The following is a 23,278-nucleotide window of genomic DNA, read 5'->3' on the forward strand; positions in this document are numbered from 1 at the left end:
TATTTCAGGACTGAACAGAAGGATCATCTTGTTTCAGAGAGTTTCCTCTGATGATGCTTTCCCCATCCTATGCATTAAATACACATCTTTTCCTAACACATATCCCAAGATCCTAATATTTTGGTTACTTATCTATCTTTCACTCTAGGCATGGTATCTGAAAGGCAAACAATATGTCACAGCACCTGATAGGCAAAAATATGAATTTTTGTCTCTGTATTTTCAGTATCTAGCAAATATCCTTGATATATGGTAAGTCTTATAAGTAAATGCTTATAGAACAGAAAAATGATTCCCAGGGAGCTTAAGAAGGACAGGTTTGGGGGATGAGCATTGTTCTTTCCAGGTTCCCTTTTACAAATGTAAATGGACTTTGAGAGTAGTGACTGATAAGTGAATCTGAGCTGTCACTTTGCCCTTTGACAGGAGGCTTCAGACAGCCTTTTTATGAAAGAACACAAATGACTTGGAGGAGTGAGAGAAGAGAGAAGGCGAAGGAGAGCTAAGGTGTGTTCAGTCCGCAGGTCTCTGGGGCCAGCCTCTCTGATTGTGCTTCCTGTCTTAGCAGGCTAACAGGCTCCCAGCGTGACCTCACCTCCTCGGTGCCAGCTATGAGTACCTGCAACTTCACACATGCCACCTTTGTACTCATTGGTATCCCAGGACTAGAAGCAGCTCAATTCTGGATTGGCTTCCCCCTGCTTTCTATGTATGCTGTGGCATTGTTTGGAAATTGCATCGTGGTCTTCATTGTAAGGATGGAGCGCAGCCTCCACGCTCCCATGTACCTCTTTCTCTGCATGCTGGCAGCCATCGACCTGGCCTTGTCCACATCCACCATGCCCAAGATCCTCGCGCTCTTCTGGTTCGACTCCCGGGAGATCACCTTTGATGCCTGTATGTCCCAGATGTTCTTTATTCACACTCTCTCAGCCATCGAGTCCACCATCCTACTGGCCATGTCCTTTGACCGTTACGTAGCAATCTGCCACCCGCTGCGCCATGCCGCAGTGCTCAACAACACAGTGACAGCCCAGATTGGCCTGGTGGCTGTGGCCCGTGGATCCCTCTTCTTCATCCCACTGCCTCTGCTCATCAAACGGCTAGCCTTCTGCCAATCCAATGTGCTCTCGCATTCCTATTGCTTGCACCAGGATGTAATGAAGTTGGCCTATACAGACACATTGCCCAATGTGGTCTATGGTCTTACTGCCATCCTGCTGGTCATGGGTGTGGATGCCCTGTTCATCTCTTTGTCCTATTTTCTGATTATACGAACAGTTCTACAACTGCCTTCCAAGTCGGAGCGGGCCAAGGCCTTTGGAACCTGTGTGTCACACATTGGTGTGGTGCTGGCCTTCTATGTGCCTCTCATCGGCCTCTCAGTGGTGCATCGCTTTGGGAACAGCCTTCATCCCATTGTGCATGTTCTCATGGGTGATGTCTACCTACTTCTGCCTCCTGTCATCAATCCCATCATTTATGGTGCCAAGACCAAACAGATCAGAACTCGGGTGCTAGCTATGTTTAAGATCAGCTATGGCAGGGAGTTTCAGCCTGTGGGAGGCAAGTGACCCTTATCACTGCACTTATTCTTACCTTTAATGGCTTGATATAATGATTTCCTAATGCTAGCTTGATCTTAGTTGCCCATAAACACATCAGTGATTTTCTCTGGTTTGGCTTCTAAATACTTCCTCTGTTTGGGGTGAAATTTTTGAGGCTGCCATAATTATTTTCTAGGCTTCCCAGGTGGGCATGAGTGATAAAGAACCCATCTACCAGTGCAGGAGATGTAAGAGACATGGGTTCAACCCCTGGGTCAGGAAGATCTGCTGGAAGAGGGTGTGGCAACCCACTTCAGTATTCTTGCCTGGAGAATCCCATGGACAGGGGAGCCTGATGGGCTACAGTCCCTAAGGTTGCAAAGAGTCAGACACAACTGAGTGACTAACACTACCACTATTACTACTATCCTTGTTATATAAAAAGCTAAAATTAGAAAATAAGCAGCAAAATAATGTAAAGGAGAGTGGCAAAAGTACAATTTGACTTTTACACAAGGGAAAAATTGCTTTCGTTATTAGTCCAAGAAACCTATGTTAACACAATAATTAGGTAACATTTTTGCTTATTTAATTAGCAGTTTTTATTAATGAAAATTCACAATGAAAAAGAAGTTTGTGTTGAAGCATATATGCTTTAGCATCACAGCTGATGGTGCAACTGGCAAAATGTAGCAAAGGCTTTTTAAAAGTTATGAGTGTTCATGCTGTAATCTCTCTTTTGAAAATTTCATCTAATAAAATATCCCTAAATGCAGAAACCAAATTTCTCATAAGATATATCAGTTATACCATTATTTATAGTAATCATGTATTTGGCATCCAAGGTTTGATTTATAAAAATAAAGAATTGCAAACTCAAGTATGGGCTTCCTTGGTGACTCAGACATGGTATTTTCACTTAATGGAATATTATGTGAAATATTCCATGTTAAGAAAATATTATGTGACCTTTAAAGGCTCTGCTATAAAATGAAACATGTATATAATGTTAAGAAAAATAAGGAGGATACATGATTGAAACTAACTTGTAAAACAATCTACGCCTTGAAAGAAATGTGCTCAAATTACTAGTGACTTACTTCTGTTTCTACCTTCTAATTCCTTTTTTATGGAGATCTTGTACAGCTTTTATAATTTATACAAGTTCACATGTATAACTTTTAAAATGGAAAAAATGAAACTGATCATTTATGTATACCGGGGCTTGTCAAAGACTCATTGTTTCCTATTTATTACCTGGGAAGTTCAGCTTTAAATAATAATGCCAATGAATATATCTTGAGTGATTGCAATGTTCCAGAAATCTAAGTGCTTTATAGGTTTTATCTTATCTTCACATCAACTTTATGGCATAGGGACTATTTCTGTCCTCCATTACCAGTGCAAGAAATAAGGTTTACATTGAGAAAACTGAGGTGCACAGTTTGGCGGTTACCGTGCCATGATTCCTAATTAAATTTCATAGCCAAATACAGTATTTAATGTCCATACTGCATTGCTTCCTGTTTAACATCTGCCATTTATTTCCTCAGCCTGTGTAAATCTTGTTTTTCTTCTGCCATGTGCCTTATGAGATAAATGACTATTTGTGTTGAGAGATAACCCTGCCTTTGTTGCGAGCAACAAATCTAGGTTACACTTCTTGTTTTACAGCCAACCTTCATGTTCTACAGCCTACTTCTTTCTTTATTAAAGGAGAATATTTTTGTTTATTTATCCCCATCTTCTCAATCATGTCTCCCTTTTTTAAAGTATTTTCTGTATCTATCAAACATATCCAAGGTCTGAGTTTTCACTTAGGTAATGAGACATTATAAATTTTATTTCAAATTTTGCTAAGTGTTATGCCTACTGCTTTCACATTCATAGAATCCTATGTGAGAGTTTCCCTGGTCTTCTTTCTCACCAGTGCAAAAAGCTAAATGCATCTTTTCAAAATGGACTATTCCTATCGTATCATTGAGCAGGTTTGATGAGATGCTAAAGTCTGAAGACAATCACTGGGCCTATGTGTTCCCTCAGCAGCTTCACTGAACAAATCTTTTGTGGGTAATTAGGTGGATAAACCATGAGGGAGACTTCAGCCTGTAGGCTCTTGCTCAGAAGGAGGGAACCTCAGACTCTTAGCCTTTCTCCTGGAGAAGGGTCCTCCTAGCATATGATGTATCTGTGAGCATCCAATTCTGATCACCTGCCCAGAGGCTGTAAAAGAGCCTCCAAAGTCTTGCAGTTCATCAGTGCACATAGACCAGGTCTGAGAGGGAGAGAATGGAAGAAATGGATGACTCCTTTAAGAAAACAAAGGAGTGCTCATGCTCTGTAAAAGTGGAAATTCGAGTATTGGACCTCACCCCAAATAATGATTGATGAAATTGACTATGTCTCTTCCCACAACTTCCATTCTCTTCTATTTTCCTGTGCATGGCTCTACCTCAAATCATACCCTCTTAACTACTTCCATACACCTAAGAGAATAACCAGATTAACAACTTAATAAATTGTGCCATCTCTCACTCCCAACTCTCTCACTGTTCACTGCTGTCCAATTTATTCATATTCCATTTCTGTCTCCGCTACATCTCCCACTGCCCCAGGATTTTAACTTAAAAAAAGAAAAAGTAGTCCCAAGACTTGTATTCATAGCAACACTATTCCCAATAGCCAAAATGTGGAAACAACCCAGGTGCTCAACACTTGAATGGATAAAGAATACTGGTTATATACATACAATAGAATATTATTCAGCCATGAAAAAGAACAAAATATGATACATTCTACAACATTAATGAATCTTGAGAAAATGATGTTAAGTGAAATAAGCTAGACACAAAAGGACAAATATTGTAGGATTCCAATCATATAAGGTACTAAAAATTCATTGAACTAGAAAGTAGAAATCATCGAAATAGAAAGTAGAGGTTTCCACGGGCTGGGGGTAGGGGAGAATGAGAGTTATTGTTTAATGGGTAACATAATTTCAGTTTGGAATCATGAAAAAGTTCTAGAAATGGATAGCGATGATGGTTGCACAACAATGTGGATATACCTAATCCCGCTGAATTGCACACCTAAAAATGTTTGTTAGAATGGTAAATTTTATGTATGTTTTACTATGATAATTATTTTTAAAATGTAAAACATCACTATCAATTTTATAACAAGAACATGTTGAAATGATTGCATCTAGGTTAAAGAAAGTATATTAAGTTTTTGTTGCTGTTGTTTAAGTATCCCAAAGAACATATTTGATCACCATACTGAGAGGAGTGCAAAGCCCTGGGATGAGACTTAGGAGCTCAGAATTCCAGTTGTGCCACTAAGCCTTGTGACCTTGTCTAAATCACATTATCTCTTTGAAGTCTATAAACATGGTGATTAAATTATGCAAAGTCTAAAAAATCTAAATCCCATTTCCAATCTTTTTTTTTTTTTACTTTTTGGCTGCCCTGTGTGGCATGTGAGATCTTATTTCCCTGTCCAGGGTTTAAACCCCTTCCCTTGTCACCCCCTATCTCTGCAGTAGAAGCTCAAAGTCTTAGCTGCTGGACCACCAGGGAAGTTATATGATGTGCTCTGAACATTAAGAAAGTGAAAGTCACTCAGTCGTGTCTGACTCTTTGTGATCCCATGGACTAGGCCAGAACACTGGTGTGGGTAGACTTTCCCTTCTCCAGGGGATCTTCCCAACCCAGGGATTGAACCCAGGTCTCCTTCATTGCAGGCAGATTCTTAACCACCTGAGCCACAGGTGAAGCCTAAACATTAAGAAGCCAGGAACAATTCTAAAGATCCTGCAAGGCTGAATCTCTCCAGGGACTCCTTCGGAACTGCTTTCTGACTCACATAAGAAAACCAGCCTCCTTCCCTGAGGCCACACCTACTATTTGCCCAAACACTGTATTTATCAACTTGACCTCCTACTCCTTGATTCTACCAATTATAGCTCTCTCCAAAAATCAAACCTTCTCTCAAAGATGGGGAAATTTGCACCCAGTAGATATGCATGGGCTCTCTGAAAGGAGGCCCAGTCCATCACAGAGAGCAAACCATTCTGGTCATCAAGTCAATTCACTTTCTGTGAGGCTTGTTTTCCTCTTTAGTTTATTATGGGCAATAATAGTGTCTACCCCTCAGTGCGTTTGTGAGGATTATGTGCAGTCATCCATACACAATGCTTAGTGCAGTGTTTAATACATAGTATGAATTCAAAACAACAAAGGTCTGTCTAGTCAAGGCTATGGTTTTTCCAGTGGTCATGTGTGGATGCAAGAGTTGGACTGCGAAGATACCAAAGAATTGATGCTTTTGAACTGTGGTGTTAGAGAAGACTCTTGAGGGTCCCTTCGACTGCAAGGAGATCCAACCAATCCATTCTGAAGGAGATCAACCCTGAGATTTCTTTGGAGGGAATGATGCTAAAGCTGAAACTCCAGTACTTTGGCCACCTCATGCAAAGTGTTGACTCACTGGAAAAAACTCTGATGCTGGGAGGGATTGGGGGCAGGAGAAGAAGGGGACGACAGAGGGAAGATGAGATGGCTGGATGGCGTCATTGACTCGATGGATGTGAGTCTGAGTGAACTCTGGGAGTTGGTGATGGACAGGGAGGCCTGGCATGCTGCAATTCATGGGGTCGCAAAGAGTCGGACACAACTGAGTGACTGAACTGAACTGAGAACTCATAAATACTCATTATTATTATTATCATTGAGGAGATAGATAATAATCCCTGCCTTACAGGGATAACGAGGAGATAGGAATGTGGGTTTCTGCCTGTGGTAAGCAAGACACACAGATTTTTAAACACTGATTAGATCACATTAGCCTAGGAGCTTGGAGTTTAAGACCTGGACTTTGTTCCTCTCCCACCCCTCCAATTCACACGTGCACACCAGCAGGACTATGATTGGAAAATGAGATGAAGGAAGGGAGTATAGTGGAGGGGGGAATTGGGACTTACATGGGATTCAATTTGGATTGAAATGACTGATTATATGCACTAGAGGAGAAAGATCAACAGAAAGGCCATAGTCTTCAAAACTGTACCAGAAAAAATGCTATTGCATTCCAGAAGGTGGCAAACTAAAAACGGGTTATGGCCATTATTTATGCCTTGTTCACACAAACCAGGGTCCTGGGAGAGTGTCTGCCTTTTGTTTCCCAATGGCCTGGAAGGACTTCAAGAAGGAGGCCTCTGGGTGCCTGGGGAGCTGAGTCAACTGAGAGAGGTGGTCCCAGGCAGCCCCTGCCATGAGAGGCCTCCGGGTCTCAGGCAAGTGCTCACTGTCGTGAGAGTCTCTTTCCCAGTGAACAAGGGTCTCTGGGGACCAAGGACCATAAAAGCTTTGCCCTGTTCCCAGCCATGTTTATGTTGGCCTGAACAGTGGAGGGCACCAGTTTAGGTACCCAGTTCCCCATGAGAGCCACAGTGTCTGAGGCTGCTCTGTAAGCAAGACAACTCCCATCCCCACAATAATGACATTTACCCCCCACCAATCTCAGATATGTGATGCTGGTAATCTCTGGTCATAAATATGTATTGAGAGTAAATCTTTTCTTCTAATAATAATTTTTAAAAATTATTATTAGAAGAAAAGATTTACTCTCAATACATATTTATGACCAGAGATTACCAGCATCACATATCTGAGATTCTTTCCAAAGATGATCACCACCAATTCTCCCAACTGGTGCCGGAAATCATGCCCAATGTCCATGCTTAAATGTCATTTAACTTTAAATATTCAAGCATAATTTACAACACTCTAGGCCTTGTAAGAAATGAAGAGAATACCAAAATAGACAGTAGTGGATGTTATAGTGTATGTCAGATATTACCCAAAGGGAAAGAGATAACAAGTGTTGGCAAGGATGTGGCAAAAAAGGAACATATGTGCCCAGTTAGTGGGATTGTGAATTGGTACAGGCATTAGGAAAAACAGTATGGAGCTTATTCAAGAAATTAAAAATAAAAATACCATAAGCAATCATTACCTCAAAGAGATACCTGCACTCTCACATCAGCATCATTCACAATAGCCAATGTATGGAAACAGCCTAAGCATCTATCAGCAGATGAATGGATAGAGAAAATGTGATGTACATATATATTACATATATATATATATATATATATATATATATATACACACACAATATATGGATATTATTCAGCCTTTTAAAAGGAAACTCTGACATTTGTTACAGGATAGATAAAACTGAAGGGCATTGTTCTAAATGAAACAGTCTAGACAGAGATAGACAAATAGTTCATATTCTCACTTATATATGGAATCAAGGAGGAAAAAAAACATCAAACTCAAAGAAACAGAGCAGAATGGTTTTTGTTGGAGGCTGGGAGTTGTAGGCAGCCAAATGTTGATGAAAAACATCAGGAAGGAGAACATCAGCCAGGAAAATGTTGATGAAAAAAATATAAACTCTTAGTTATAAGATAAGTAAGTTCTAAGGCTCTAGCATGTAATGTGATGACTATAGTTAATAATACTACCTTGTATAACTGAAATGTGCTAAGAGAGTACAACTTCAGTGTTCTCAACAAAAAAAAAAAAAAACTAAGTATTTGAAGTGAACGATTTTTGTTAATTAACTGAATGGTGGGGATCTAGCCCTTTCACAATATATATGTGTATATATAATTGCCACATTTTACCTTTTAAGTATATTACAATTTTATTTATTAATTATACCTCAATACATACATAAATTAACTCAAAGTCAATCACTGACCTGAATGTAAAACTTTTTTAGATGTAAGCATAAATCTATAAAACTCTTAGAAAAGTGTAAGAAAAAACCTTCAGTATTTAGAGCAAAGTTTTTCTTAGTCTTGACACCAAAACCATGATTCATTTAAGGAAAATTGATAAATAAAGCTTCACTAAAATTAAAAATTGCAGCTGTATCAAAGACTCAGTTTAAAGGATGAAAAGACAGCATACAGAGTATGAATTGAATGTGTGTGCCAATTACATATCCAACAGAGGCCTAGTATCTAGAATAGGAAAAAGACTTTGAAAATTTAGAAAAAAAAATCTAAAGATAGGCAAAAATCATAAAGTGACATTTTATGGAAAAAGATACATGGAGGCAAATAAATATATGAGAAGATGTTCAAAATTATTAGCCCAGTAAAAAATGAAAATTAAAACCATGCTGAGATATCAATATATATCTATAAAAATAGCTAGCTTTAAAAAAAAATATGAAAACATCAAATGCTAGCAAGGATGTTGGGAAACTGGATGCTTAATGCACTGCTGAGGAAATGTGAAAAGGCATAGCTAGTCACTCTGAAAAACATTTTGGTAGTTTCTAAAAACTGAACATGCAACAAACATATGACTGAGCATCTGCACTCTGGTATTGATCTCAGAGAGATGAAGAAATATGTGTACCAAAAGCTTGTACACAAACGTTTGTAGTAACTTTAAAATACTAACCCCAAACAGGAAATAAGACATATTGTACTTCAACAGGTGAATTGTTAAGAAAACAAAAACAAACAAGCAAAAAAACAGTGGTAATAGCCATACCCTACAATATTGCTCAGCATTTAAAAAGAATAAACTGTTGAAGATGGTGAAATAGGAAAACCCTGAGCACACTTCCTCCCATCAGTTCAGTTCAGTTTAGTTCAGTCGCTCAGTCGTGTCCAACTCTTTGCAACCCCATGAATAGCAGCACGCCAGGCCTCCCTGTCCATCACCATCTCCCGGAGTTCACTCAGACTCACGTCCATCGAGTCAATGATGCCATCCAGCCACCTCATCCTCTGTCGTCCCCTTCTCCTGCCCCCAATCCCTCCCAGCATCAGAGTCTTTTCCAATGAGTCAACTCTGCATGAGGTGGCCAAAGTACTGGAGCTTCAGCTTTAGCATCATTCCTTCCAAAGAAATCGCAGGGTTGATCTCCTTCAGAATGGACTGATTGAATCTCCTTGCAGTCCAAGCATGGTTACATCAAAATTACAACTGTTTACAGAGGTGGCTCAGATGGTAAAGAATCCGCCTGCTATGCAGGAGACTTGGGTTTGATCCCTGAGATGGGAAAATCCCCTGGAGAAGGAAACAGTTACCCACTCCAGTATTATGGCCTGGAGAATTCCACGGACAGAGAAGCCTGGTGGGCTATAGTCCATGGGGTCACAAAGAGTCAGACAAGATGGAGCAAGTTTCACATACGTACATACAGAGCACATACAGAGCAACTATATATGAGACAGTTTTCCACAGCCAAAGATACAAAGAAGAAATCACAATGAATGGGTGGGAGGTGCAGAGACACAATGTAGTCAAAATTCACAACCCTGGGAAGGCAACACACAAATACGTGGCTAATCACAATAGCAATCTCCAAGGCACAAAGGGCCCAAACCCTACATCAGGGTCTCCAATTCAGGGGTTTTGCATCAGAAAGATGAACCCCAAGAACATCTGACTTTGAAGACCAGCGTTTACATACGGGAGAGATAGAGGGCTGTAGGAAAAATCTCCATGTTCTGAGTCCTTAATTTCCTTAATGTCCATGTTCCTTAATTTCCTAATAGAAATTAAGGAAATAATCCCACTCACAATTACATCAGAAAGAATAAAAAAAAAAAAAAACCTTGGAATAAATCTAGCTAAGGAAATAACAGACTTGAACTTTGAAAACTATAAAACTGATGAAAGAAATTGAAGATGAAAAACAGAAATATGTATAGTTTCAGATCCCTGAAACTAACACAAAATTGTAACTCAATTATACTTCAATTTTAAACAGGCACAAGCTATTAATACATGGAATAAGCTGGATAAATCTCCAGATAGTCATGCTGAGTGGAAAAAATATAGTCCCCCAAAATTATATACTATACCATTTCATCTGTAAAAACAATCTTGCATTGACAAAAGTCTAGAAATAAGTAACACACTAGTGATTGCCAGGGATGAAAAAGGGGGTGGGAAACAGCAGAGTGAGAGTAGACATAAAAGAAGAAAAAAAAGAATGACGGAGCCTTGTGGTGATGGAAATGTTCAGTATCATGACTGCAGCAATGCCAGTCTTCCTAAATTGGCATTGCACTGTTGTTTCACAAGATGTTAACTTTGGGAGAATTGAGTGAAGGATATATGGTATCTCTGTGTTGTCTTACAGCTGCATATGAATCTACAACTGTCTCAAAAAGAGTTTTAAAGAATAAAGTGTCTCAATTTCTGCTTTGCCATTCCAAGATTTCTTGTTGTTGTTGTAAGTGATGGACAGCCAACAAAGAAGTGGTTAAAAGCTTGGAGATGGGGTTGATATGAAACACACATGCCTTAGAATGGTCTCTCTAGTATGGTGTAGATGTAGGATTGGAAGCAGGAAAAAGAGCAGATGGACCAAGCAAGACTCAGAGAGGGCACAGTTGATGGCCTTTGTTTCTCATTGTGAAGCTGGGAGCAGTAACATACGAGCTACTGAGAGTAAGATGGCAGACTGGACAAAGAGAAGAATGGTGACAATTTAAAAACCAAAAGGAAAATTATGGAGTACTGCCAAAGTCTCAACTCAGGTAAATGAACATGAATTTATTTTGATATAAGATTTGAAAGTTGAGTAATTTTTCCTAAATTTATTTATCACCTATGGAGGAGAAAGGGAGATACACTGGGCCCAGTTCAGCTGGGAGTGCTGTGCTAAGTCAATTCAGTCGTGTCTGACTCTGTGTGACCCTATGTACTATAGCCGGCCAGGCTCTTCTCTCCATGGGGATTCTCCAGGTAAGAATACTGGAGTGGGTTGCCATGCCTTCCTCCGAGGGATCTTCTCAACCCAGGAATTGAACCCAAATCTCTTAAATCGCCTGCTGCTGATTTCTTTACCATCCTGAGTTCTTTACCACTACTGCCACCAGGAAGCCCTCAGATGGGAGAGTGCAGCCAAAATCAAAGAGGAGAAAAGTCAAATGTGTTCATAGAAAGCAGTTCCAAGTGAGTGACATTAGTCCAAATTGATTTAGGAAAAAGCTGAGGTCACAGCTATTTTGGAGTAGAACTCTCAAGAAAGGGAGAAAGAAGGAACACAGAACTTACATGTGGGAAGAAACATCAAGAAATGGAGAAAGATTTGAACTGAGTTTTGAATGGCTCTGTAGTTTGTATTGTTTCTACTAAGTTTCCTCCTTTTGACCTAGATTCAACAGGGCAGCCCCAGGCTAGGCGTGTGGGCAGAATCTGTGCCAGCTGCAGTCTGGAGCTACAAGCCTAAAGTCTTGGAGTCCGTCCCAGAATGAGAGCTGAGAGTTCAGAACAGGGTCTGTGGGTCCCGAGCTCTCTCCACTTCCTTTAGGAAGCCTTCTCTGATGCCCTCTGGCTGGGAGAGGCCAACACTACTAGGCCCCTAACACAACATTCCACCCTCCACAAACATGGGCTGTTCCTGCAGGATTCGTCTTGGAATTTGGCCAAGACGGGGCTGGCCTGAGGAATATTGTCTTCGAAGGATTTCAAATGCAATTGAAGTGGATCGTCTGTGAAGATAATTTAAACTTGCTGGGGTATTGTAGAATCTATGAGTCTGTCTCCTTTCCTCCATTATTGTTTAATTGCTCCAACCACTTCCCTATTCCAAGAGCTAGCCACAAATTGTTCAGTCCTCAGGGACCCGAGTGGAGTGGCTCCTCTGTGGCTCAGGCCTGGTCTTCCCTGGAGATGGCGCTGCAGCTAAAGCGTCTTAAAGACGTCCTGGGCTCTTGCAGGATGTGGAGTTGGCAGAGCAGCTGGAGACAACAAGCAGCCAGGGTGAGTAACCTGGGCTCTCAACACACCTTCTTCTCTGCTTTCAGGATGAGTGACCACTAGTGCCTCTGCCTCAGATGGAGGCAACAGTGGGAAAGGTCTGGAAGTCAGGTAGAAGAAAGAGAAATAACCATTCTTGGACAATAAGAGATGGGCGTGCCTTCTTGAGAAGAGAGTCTGAAGAAGGCTGCCTTTCTGAGGATTAGGGAGTTTATAGCTTAGAGAAGTGGAGAAGGCAATGGCACCCCACTCCAGTACTCTTGCCTGGAAAATCCCATGGACAGAGGAACCTGGTAGGGTTCCATGGGGTCGCTGAGAGTCGGACATGACTGAGCGACTTCACTTTCACTTTTCACTTTCATGCATTGGAGAAGGAAATGGCAACCCACTCCAGTGTTCTTGCCTGGAGAGTCCCAGTGACAGCGGAGCCTCGTGGGCTGCCATCTATGGGGTCACACAAAGTCGGACATGAATGAAGCAACTTAGCAGCAGCAGCAACAGCAGCTTAGAGAAGAACTGGAATCCCAGACCACACTTCCAGGGAGAGGTGCCCCTCGTAGCCTCTGCAGAGAGGAAGTAAATGAGGGGAATTGTCAAGTTTTCATCACATCTGGCATTCATTTTCCTTAATTTATCACTGACCCATTTTTATATCACAATATCAAAAAATTAATTTGGTTCATGATTTCTTTAATTTCTTTACTTGGAAAGTATTTATACAGAATTTTCTTCTCTCTCTTGAATAATTCCTTATATCAAAGAGACGGGGGCAACAGAGGATGAGACGGTTGGATGGCATCACTGACTCAATGGACGTGAGTTGGGGTAAATTTCGGGAGTTGGTAATAGACAGGGAGGCCTGGCATGCTGCGGTCCATGGGGTTGCAAAGAGTTGGCCATGACTGAGTGACTGAATTGAACTGAAGTTGTTTTAACACTTTTAATTTTTACAAAATGTGTCTGCACAAGCTCTGTGATGGAAACTTCTCTGTTACTTGGCTTTGAATGGAGTGAATTCAGTCAGGTTTTGATATTTGCTCACAATGTCTGAGAGAGATTGGACGGAGGGCTCCAGAACTGACATTGTCAGCAACGTCACTATGTTTTCTTTAAAAAGTTTCTGCCAAATTATGCACAATCTTCTGCTGCAGAAAAACAATGCTTGTCACCCACCTAAGAAATAGAAGAATTTAAAAAAAAAAAAAAGTCAGTCCTACCTTTAGGGTGAGTTGATGCTGTTGACTAGATATGACATAACTGTAGACCCCAGGGTTCCGATTAAAGCCCCTTGTAGCTCTCAGACATACTTTTGGTGGAATTTCATAATCTTCTAAAAGATATCTGTGCAAGTCTTCCTCTTACATTCTTTTATTGACCTACCTTTAAAGAGTTTTTGTTTGCTTATTTACTTGTTTATACTTTTTGTATTGCGATTTAAAGGAAAGTCCCAGGAAAACAATGAGAGTGAGCCCAGGTCATCAACCGTTTAAGTTTCCACAGTATATTTGCAGTTTATTTCGATGAGGCCATTGCTTCCTGTTTAAACTAGGGCTTTTTAAATTGGACTCTTTATGATCATCTCATGTATTTTTAAAGAAAGTACCACTTTCTTCAATAAGTGAAGAGATCAGTATTTCACAGCATAGCATTTCAAAAATGATACTACAAAAGTATTTAAATTATAGTTAAATATATTATATATCAATATATTTAGATATTTAATATTTAAATATATCAATACACTTAAATTATATTATCTTTTGCTTGCTTTCGGATGGAATACATTTTCAATCTCCTTCGCGTTTAATATATGCTATTGTGTGTGAACTCATGTTACCTAATATCAGAACTGCCATTTTTCCCATGTTTTTACCTTGTTTTATTCTTCTGTCCAGATTGAAAATACCCATCTTTCTGGAGATCTCATCTGTAAACTAAGGATGTTCCCTTCCTGGTCCTTTGCCAACATCTCCTTCTTCCAGCCTTCTGCTTTCCTGATGATCGGCATCCCAGGCCTGGAGGCCATTCATGGCTGGATCTCCATCCCCTTCTTCTCCATGTACACTGCGGCCCTCACTGGAAACTGCCTGATCCTCTTGGCTGTGAGGAGGACCCCCAGCCTGCACCAGCCCATGTACTACTTCCTGTCCATGCTGGCCCTCACCGACGTGGGCCTCACCTTGGCCACAATGCCCACCACGCTGGCTGTGCTCTGGTTTGACCATCGGCTCATCGGCTTCAACGCCTGTCTGGTCCAGATGTTCTTCCTCCACTTCTTCTCCGTGGTGGAGTCCTCGGTGCTCCTGGCCATGTCGTTTGACCGCTTTGTGGCCATCTCCAACCCCCTGCGCTATGCCTCTGTCCTCACGAACACTGTCATCACCAGGACTGGGCTGGCCGTTGTGGCCCGAGCCACTGTGTCCCTCTTCCCAGGGCCCTTCTTACTAAAGAGACTGAACTTTTGCCCTGGCAAGATCCTCCTGTCCCACTCATTCTGTTTCCATGCAGATGTCATGAAACGAGCCTGCGCTGACATTACTGTCAATATCATTTATGGGCTGTATGTGGTTCTGTCCACAGTGGGTTTTGACTCCTTGCTTATCGTGCTGTCCTATACCCTTATTCTTCATACAGTGATGAGTCTGGCCTCTCCCAGGGAGCGTATCCGGGCCCTCAACACTTGCGTTTCTCATATTTTAGCTGTTCTGGTTTTCTTCATCCCAGTCATAGGTGTGTCCATGATCCACCGTTTTGGGAGACACCTTCCCCCCATAGTACACGCCCTTGTTGCCTATGTGTACCTGGTGGTGCCCCCTGTGCTCAACCCCATCATCTACAGTGTCAAGTCCAAGCCCATCAGGGAGGCTATGCTCAGGGTGCTGAGGGAGAAGAGGAAAGGCTGATGACATCAAGAAATAACCTCAAAAGTGGAGGGAAAACACAGTCAATTATAACCTGTATCCAGAAAGCCCATATACTGAGCCCTGACCCAGAGACATTATCAAGAGAATGACAAGCAAATGCATATCCTCAGAATCAGCCCTGATTCTTTACTTCACTCATTAACCTCAGCTTTTCTATTCAGAGTTACTCATGCAAGAGTCTGTGGTTGTTATGAGAGAACATTAAATGAACCATACATAGTCTCTTCCCTCCACTGAAGAATAGAAGTTTCTAAATACACAATTGTAATAAGTGCAATAAGACTGTGAGAGGTCCAAACATAGAGCTATAGGAACCTAGAAGAGGTCTTACTGCTTTGACAGGAAAAAATGAGAAAGGAGTCAGGGAAGGAGTCAAGGAAGAAGGAGGCCGCAGAAAGTGAGTAAGAGCTTCTCAGGCAGAAAAGGTAGGCGAGTCGTGCTTAGTTGCATCCCACTCTTTGCGACCCCATGGACTGTAGCCCACAGGTTCCTCTGTCCATGGGATTTATCAGGCAAGAATCCTGGAGTGGGTGCCATGTCCTCCTCCAGGGGATCTTCCTGACCCAGAAATCAAACTCACATCTCCTGTGACTGGCACAGGCAGATTCTTTACCCACTGAGCTACTGGAGAAGCCCCAGGCAAGCAGAGAAGGATGGAAAAGAATGGAAAAACAAACGTGGAGTTCTCTGGTTGCTGTGGGAAATGAGTGGTCAGATGTGCCTCAGCGTTGGAGGCAAGGAAAGCTGTAGTTACCGCTCTTCACAGCTATAGATCCAATGGACATCCCTTGCTCCAAAGGGATAGCTCCTTGCTCAAGAATGACCTTTCTCTAGCCTGAGGTCATAATACTAGAGCCACTAGTTCAGTTACACGTCACTCTCTGTCTCACCTCTTAAAATTCCATGTCCCTGGGACAGAAATACCTTCATTCTAAAGTCATCCCAAAGAAGCCACTCAGGTAGGAATTTTCTTCACTGGCAGCTGCATTGGCAGAAAAACAAAGAGTCAGTAAATTTAAGAAGGATTTAGAGGCCAATGTTTGAAAACATAAATGTCCTCTTAAGATGCTCCTGCACCTATGTTTTAGACCCTGATGTCAATTTGGGGGCTATATATTCAGAAGTCATACTGCTAGATGATATAGTAGACCCACATTTAATTTTTTAAGGAACCCCCATACTATTTTTCATACTGGCTCCAAGAGAGTACACTATCACCAACACTGTGCAGGGTTTCAATTGCTCCGCATACTCACCAATGCTTGTTGTCTTTTTCTTAATGATAGTTGTGAAGTGATAGCTCATTTTGGTTTTGATCTTTTTTTTTTCTAATAATTAGCCAGGTTGAGAACTTTTTCATATCCCTATTTGTATATCTTTGGAGATGTGTCTGTTCATTTCCTTTGCCCATTTTTTTCTTCAGGCTATTTCTTTTCTTTTCTTTTCTTTTTTAGAATGGCAGGAGTCCCTTACATATATTTTATATCAGTCCTTTATGAGGTATGCAGTTTGCAAATATTTTCTTCTTTTCATAAGTTTTCTTTTCACTCCGTTGATTGTTTCTCCTTTTCCATGCATTAACTTTTTAGTTTGATGTATCCCCATGTGTCTAATTTTGCTTTTGTTGCTTGGGATTTTAGTTTCATATTCAATGGGTCATTGCCAAGTTCAATTACATGAAGCTTTTCCCTAAGTTTTCTTCTAGGTGTTTTATACTTCCAGGTATTAGGTACAAATAGTTAATCTATTTTCAGTTAATTTTTGCATATGATGTGAGATCAGGTCCAATTTTACTCTTTTGCATGCAGGCATCCAGTTTTCCCAATGCCACTTGTCAAAGAGACTGGTCTTTCTCTATGGTATATTTTTGGGATCCACGTTAAAAATCAGTTTACTCTATATGAGTGGGTTTGGATCTCCATTTTTTATACCAGTACCATACTGTTTTGAATTGCAATACAATTTAGGTTGCAATACATAATCTTTAGATTTGTAACACATTTTGAAATCAGAAAGTATGTGTTGCCTCCAGCTCTATTCTTCTAGTTTAAGATTGCTTTGACCTTTGTGGGTCTTTTATGATTCCATATGAAGTTTAAGATTGTTGCCACATTTGTAAAAAATATCATTGAGATTTTTATATAAATTTCATTGCCTTTACAGATCACTGGGGGTAATAGGCACACTTTGACAATAATGAGTCTTCCAATCCATGAATACACAATGTAATTTTATTTATTTGTGTCCTCTTTAATTCTTTCTTCAGTTATTAACAGTTTTCCATGTACCAGTATTTCACCTCCTTGGTTAAGTTTATTCCTAAGCATTTTATTTTCTTTGATGCTACTGTAAAAGGGATTATTTTCAAAATTTCCATTTTGGATAGTTCATTTTTAGTGTTACAAAAACAAAATGGATTTTTCTGTATTCTTTGTATCCTGCACTTTACTGAATTTGTTCTAATAGCTTTTTATGGAATTTGAGGGTTCCAAAGACATATGATCATATCGTCAGCAAACAGAGAAAATTTTACTTCTTTTCCAATTTGAATCACTTTGTTTCTTTTTCTTATCTCACTACTTTGGCCAAGACTTTTAGTACTATGTTGAATAGAATTGGAAAAAGTAAGTATCCTTCCCTTGTTCGTGATCCTTGTTTCTAAGAAAAATCTTTCAAGTTTTTATTCTTAAGTATAAGGTTAGTTATGGGCTTGTCATACATGTTCTTTATTATGCTCATATACATTTCTTACAAATCTAGAAATACCATATTCATTTCAGCATTATTCACAATAGCCAAGATAGTAAAACAACCCAAATATTCATCAACAGATGAATGGATAAAGAAAATGTGCTAAACACATAAAGTAGAATATTAGTTACCCTTTAAAAAGAAGAGAATACTGCCATCTGCAGCAAGGAAATATTTGGGGGTGATGGATATGCCTGTCATCTTAATTGTGATGAATGATTTTATGGATGAAAAGATATGTCCAAATGAATCAAATTGTATACATTAAAGGAATTCAGTTTTTTGTACATCAGTTATACCCCAATAAAGCTATTATGCACACATACACACACACACACACACAGATGCTTCTACATGTTGGCTCTGGGGCCTCTTCATGCTTTCAGTATTGTTTTCACTCTATTAGAAGTAAAGGAAGCCCCTGGGGATGGAATAAGATAGCAAGGACAATGTCCTTGGTGGGAAGGCATGCTGCATCTCTAAAACACAGGTCCAGAGTCATGGGTGAGCTCCCATGTCTACCCCCAGTCGTTTCTCTGTGTCTGAGGTCATTTATTCCTCATCTGTCTTCCCAGGTTACTTGATCCATAGTTGCTATGCAACATGATGGGGCTTTCACAAAATCACAGGGAAAACAGAAACAGAAGTGAGTCTGCTTAACCTGCAAGAACAACCCTAGGAACCAAGGAGAGAGTGCAGAGAAAGAGACGCAACTCACCCGAGTGTCCGTAAGGCTCGCTTGGAGGGACCAGGAAGTGCTCTGGGTGACTCCAGATAATAGACCTGATATCATTGGAAGGCACAGTGAAAAAAAGGTTGAAGTGCCAGTAGAATTTCCTACAAACATAGTGGAATGGATGAACCTAGAAAGGATGATGATCCTAGCACTCTCCTCCACAGAGGTGTGTCTGCTTCTTGCCACTCTCCCTTTGGTCCCTAGGGTTGTTCTCGCAGGTTAAGCAGATCCACTTTTGTGTCGGGTTTTCCTGTGATTTTGTGAAAGCCCCATAATGTTCCACAATTTCAAAGTTGCTCAGATCCACAACTTTCCAACAAAACACATGTTTTGCACATTGTCCATTTCCCAGGGAAGACTAAGCAGAGACTATCCTCTGTGGTCTGTGGCCAGGATGTCCCTGGGGAGCAGCAAATCACTAAGGCACCCAGTCAGTGGTATAAAGTAGCATCTAAGTTGCAGAGTTTTTCTGGGTTCTCCAGAATGACGGGCAATAGAGAAGGCTGCAATAACAGGCAGGGTGAGTAACTTAGGTTAGAACCCTTTTTACACTATTAAGAAGGGTGGGGACCTGGTTAGTGGGTCTGAAATTCTCTCTGGCAACTGCTGTCATGTGGAGGAATCAGTGGGATGGAGGATGAGTGGATGCCAGAAGCAGGAAGAAAAGGATTCCAGGCCTTTACGAATACTAGGTCTGCATCACCAAATAAAAGAGAGGAAGTGAAAAGGCTACTTTCCTGATGCACAGATATTGTTTAATTCAGATAATTATGCAAAAACCCAGACTCTGTGTCCAAGCAAATTAATACATTTTTATTTCTCTAAGAAAGGTATCAATAAGGCTATCTTTAAAATCCCACTCCAGAGAGCATCCTGTGGGTGATCTGAATGTTTGCTAGGTTTCTACACTCTCACTATGAGACTGTCCTTTCCATCTTTCTGAGTTAAGAAGAGCCTTTTAGAAAGAACCTGGCTTAAATATTGCAAAATGACTACAACATAGTATTAGATAGCACCTCCATCATGTCACACAATTATAAGATTTCTTTATTTCTCTCTTTTGTAAAAAAAGAAAACAACTTGGCTTTGAGGTCACGTAAACAGTGTATGTTGGAAAAGGCGATGGCATCCCACTCCAGTACTCTTTCCTGGAAAATCCCATGGATGGAGGAGCCTGGTGGGCTGCAGTCCATGGGGTCGCTAAGAGTCAGACACGACTGAGCGACTTCACTTTCACTTTTCACTTTCATGCATTGGAGAAAGAAATGGCAACCCACCCCAGTGTTCTTGCCTGGAGAGTCCCAGGGATGGGGGAGCCTGGTGGGCTGCCGTTTATGGGGTCACACAGAGTCGGACACGACTGAAGCGACTTAGCAGTAGTGGTAGCAAAGAGTGTATGTTGGATTCAGCCTTTTGCTTCTCAGCTGTTTGACTTTCCAAGACACACGGAGTCACAAGATAACACAATCCTAGAGTGCTAAAGTGGAAAGGATGGAATTCCTCAGGGGAGAGCTATAATTTAAAATATCTTTGACCCTTTAGTGTGCTGGAGATAATAATAGAAGACCAAACCTGATCTGATTCCAGGTTAAAGTGATTTATTACAAAATTCTGAACAACATGGGAAGCAAGAAACATATCAATCCCACTTGGCTACTAAAATAGGCATTTTAGTAAAAGAACAGGGAGGAAAAAAAAGCCTTTCCTTTCTTTCAACACAAAGAATCTTTCCCAATGTTCAGTTCAGTTCAGCTGCTCAGCTGTGTTGACTCTTTGTGACCCCATGGACTGCAGCACACCAGGCTTCCCTGTCCATCACCAACTCAAGGAGTTTACTCAAACTCATGTCCATTGATGCCATCCAACCAACTTATCCTCTGTTGTCCCCTTCTCTTCCTGCCTTCAATCTTTCCCAGCATCAGAAGAAGTGAAGTGAAGTGAAGTCACTCAGTCATGTCCTACTCTTTGCAACTCTGTGAACTGTAGCCTACCAGGCTCTTCCATCCATGGTATTCTCAGGGTCTTTTCAAATGAGTCAGTTCTTTGCATCAGGTGGCCAAAGTATTGGAGCTTCAGCTTCAGCATCAGTCCTTCCAATGAATAGTTGGGACTAATTTCCTTTAGGATGGACTGGTTGGATATCCTTGCTGTCCAAGGGACTCTCAAGAGTCTTCTCCAACACCACAGTTCAAAAGCATCAATATTAGACTCCTCATAACAATGTAATATATATTAACAAAAGAAAGGTAGAAAAGTCATTATCTGGATATAAAGGAGAAATTGCCGTGGTTGTACAAGAATTGCTCAAAATATGACTTATGTGGTATACTATAATTTTAACCCCTTAAGCTCTGAACTTCTTATAATGTTCAGCTTAAATTGCCATTTGGATCTTGCTACCACAGCCAAGAGTAATAGATCACATAAATTCCTACAGTTGCATGGGATCTACCTATCAACTATGGAAAAGGTCAAGTTCTAGGGATTTGAGAATAATTCAATAAGAGATCAATTAACGCAGAATGAAAGAAAGAGAACTGTGACATTAATCCCAGATAAAATTAATCCTGATTCCTTCAAATTAAATGGAGAGCTGACACATTCTATTTTGATTTATGCTGCCAATGACAAAGAGTATTTCCTGAGTTGATCCTAAGCAAATCCAAATAAAATTGGATAATAATAAATATTAGCTGAAGAAACCACTGATCTTTATACGAAGTATATAGTTTAAGCTGTGAACATATGGACCTATGAGGTACTATGTTAAGGGTTGAGATAAGGGGAACTAGAAAATGAAATTATTTTCATTCAATTATTCATTTTCTTGTTTATTAACTGATTATCCCTGAAAAAAAAGAGGGTAGAAATTTTTGAAATCATCAAAATCAGAAGAGTAAGGGAATGAGAGTGAAGAAATATATCTGGGATTAGTGAAAAGAAAAGCAGGAGCAAGGAGATAATTAGCACAACAAAAGGCAAATGGCTTTATGAGAAGGACACACAAGGTAACAGTGAGAATTAAGATTTTTAGAGAAACAGGAAGGAGCTTCATTTGGAGAAACTTCAGTCTTATTAACATGGAACATCAGAAGAGAACAATCTCTTCTTAATAATTTGATCCTGCCAGCCCCACACTTAACAAACCTCCAGTATCTAGTACAGCCCATGGCCAATACAGGAAGTTTAAGACTGTTGAAAGCATATAAGCCAAATAGACCTGAATTTGAATTTGGTCTCTTTCCTGGCACAGCCTAGGCAAACTCTCTAAGCCTCTTCCTTCCAGTTTAATGTATTTTTTTTTCCTTTTTTTTTTTTTTTCAGTGTGTACCACTTTTAAAGTCTTTATTAAATTTGTTGCAATATTGTTTCTGTTTTATGTATTGCTTCTTTGGCCACGAAGCATGTGGGATTTTTACTCCTAAGCAGGGACAGAATCTGCACCCTCTGTGGATGGTAAAGTCTTAACCACTGGATCACCAACGAAGTCCCAATAAAGTCCCTGTAATTTTTATTATTTGTTAAAAAGATACAGTAACACTTACTTTATGTCTTTTTTTTTTTTGAGACAGAGAGATATTATTCACAAACAAGAATGTTGGGGGTCTAACATCTAGAACACAAGAGCTTCGATAATTGTTAAATTAGGAAGTCAATTTGCTCAGCATTGTTTTGTTGTTGTTGAGTCACTCAGTCATGTTTAACTCTTTTGCAATCCCATGGGTTGTAGACCACTAGGCTCTTCTGCCTGTGGGATATTCCAGGAAAGAATACTGGAGTAGGTTGCCATTTCCTTCTCCAGGGCATCTTCCCAACCCCGGGATTAAACCCGTGTCTCTTGCACATGTCCCCTGCATTGCAGGTGGCTTCTTTATTGGTGAGCCACCAGCTTAAGATCAGAAGCTAAAACTTTGTGACACTACTAGGACAGATTCCACTGAACCCTTAAAGAACCTAAATTTATGTCCCTGACTTATGTCTTCAGTTGGCTTCTGTGGAAATCTAACTCGGAGAAGAGAACCTTAGGTCTTGTCCTCCTGCAGCTGTGGCCTTCCCAGCTAGGGCTGAGGTCAATGATCAGAGATTACAGGGAGCCCATTCAAGGACAAATCAACTCTTCCAGATGAGTGTGCTAAGAGGCTGAACAAAGGTTTAGCTGGTATTCTAAAAACTACGGCAAATGTTCAATGAATGGAGTGCACAAATGATCTCTGTTTAGCAACTACTGTAGCCTGGATTGCAAAGGCACCCAATGACCCAGACAGATACTGTCTGGGCAAGGCAGAGCTGGACCCCAAATTCCTAAATGTTCTCAGGGACCTGGTGAGAATCAAGTGTCTCTTCATTTACCGAAGTTTCTTAGTGAAAGTGGAGGTGAAAGTGAAGTCGCTCAGTCGTGTCCGACTCTTAGCGACCCCATGGACTGCAGCCCACCAGGCTCCTCCATCCGTGGGATTTTCCAGGCAAGAGTACTGGAGTGGGGTGCCATTGCCTTCTCCAAAAACAGGCTTCCTT

At 40.6% G+C, this 23,278-nt stretch overlaps 2 protein-coding genes across 3 annotated transcripts; both read left to right on the forward strand.

Annotated features, from left to right (window-relative positions):
* The first annotated feature begins 611 nt into the window (after positions 1-611).
* Positions 612-2,763, forward strand: LOC138420514 (olfactory receptor 51E2). Its single transcript, XM_069553749.1, has one exon. The coding sequence runs from the start codon at positions 612-614 to the stop codon at positions 1,572-1,574; it is 963 nt and encodes a 320-aa protein (XP_069409850.1). The 3' UTR covers positions 1,575-2,763.
* Positions 2,764-8,818: 6,055 nt separating this feature from the next.
* On the forward strand, positions 8,819-15,255 carry LOC138420318 (olfactory receptor 51I2-like). 2 transcript variants are annotated; one of them, XM_069553448.1, is made up of 2 exons: positions 8,819-8,868; positions 14,259-15,255. In XM_069553448.1, exons 1-2 carry the CDS (start codon positions 8,819-8,821, stop codon positions 15,253-15,255), a joined length of 1,047 nt encoding a protein of 348 aa, XP_069409549.1. The 2 variants fall into 2 exon arrangements, with proteins under 2 accessions (XP_069409549.1, XP_069409550.1); XM_069553449.1 differs by lacking the exon at positions 8,819-8,868 and adding an exon at positions 13,120-13,167 and having other exon boundaries at positions 14,248-15,255.
* The last annotated feature ends 8,023 nt before the right edge of the window (positions 15,256-23,278 follow it).

Source organism: Ovis canadensis, chromosome 15 (assembly GCF_042477335.2).
Source record: "Ovis canadensis isolate MfBH-ARS-UI-01 breed Bighorn chromosome 15, ARS-UI_OviCan_v2, whole genome shotgun sequence".
Classification (NCBI taxonomy): domain Eukaryota; kingdom Metazoa; phylum Chordata; class Mammalia; order Artiodactyla; family Bovidae; genus Ovis; species Ovis canadensis.

Excerpts from the sequence above, each read along its gene's own strand:
- LOC138420318 (XM_069553448.1), top strand. The coding sequence starts at position 8,819 with ATGTTGGGAAACTGGATGCTTAATGCACTGCTGAGGAAATGTGAAAAG. Across the intron at positions 8,869-14,258 it reads CTGAGGAAATGTGAAAAGGC|CCATCTTTCTGGAGATCTCA; the intron begins ATAGCTAGTCAC and ends GATTGAAAATAC.
- LOC138420514 (XM_069553749.1), top strand. The coding sequence starts at position 612 with ATGAGTACCTGCAACTTCACACATGCCACCTTTGTACTCATTGGTATC.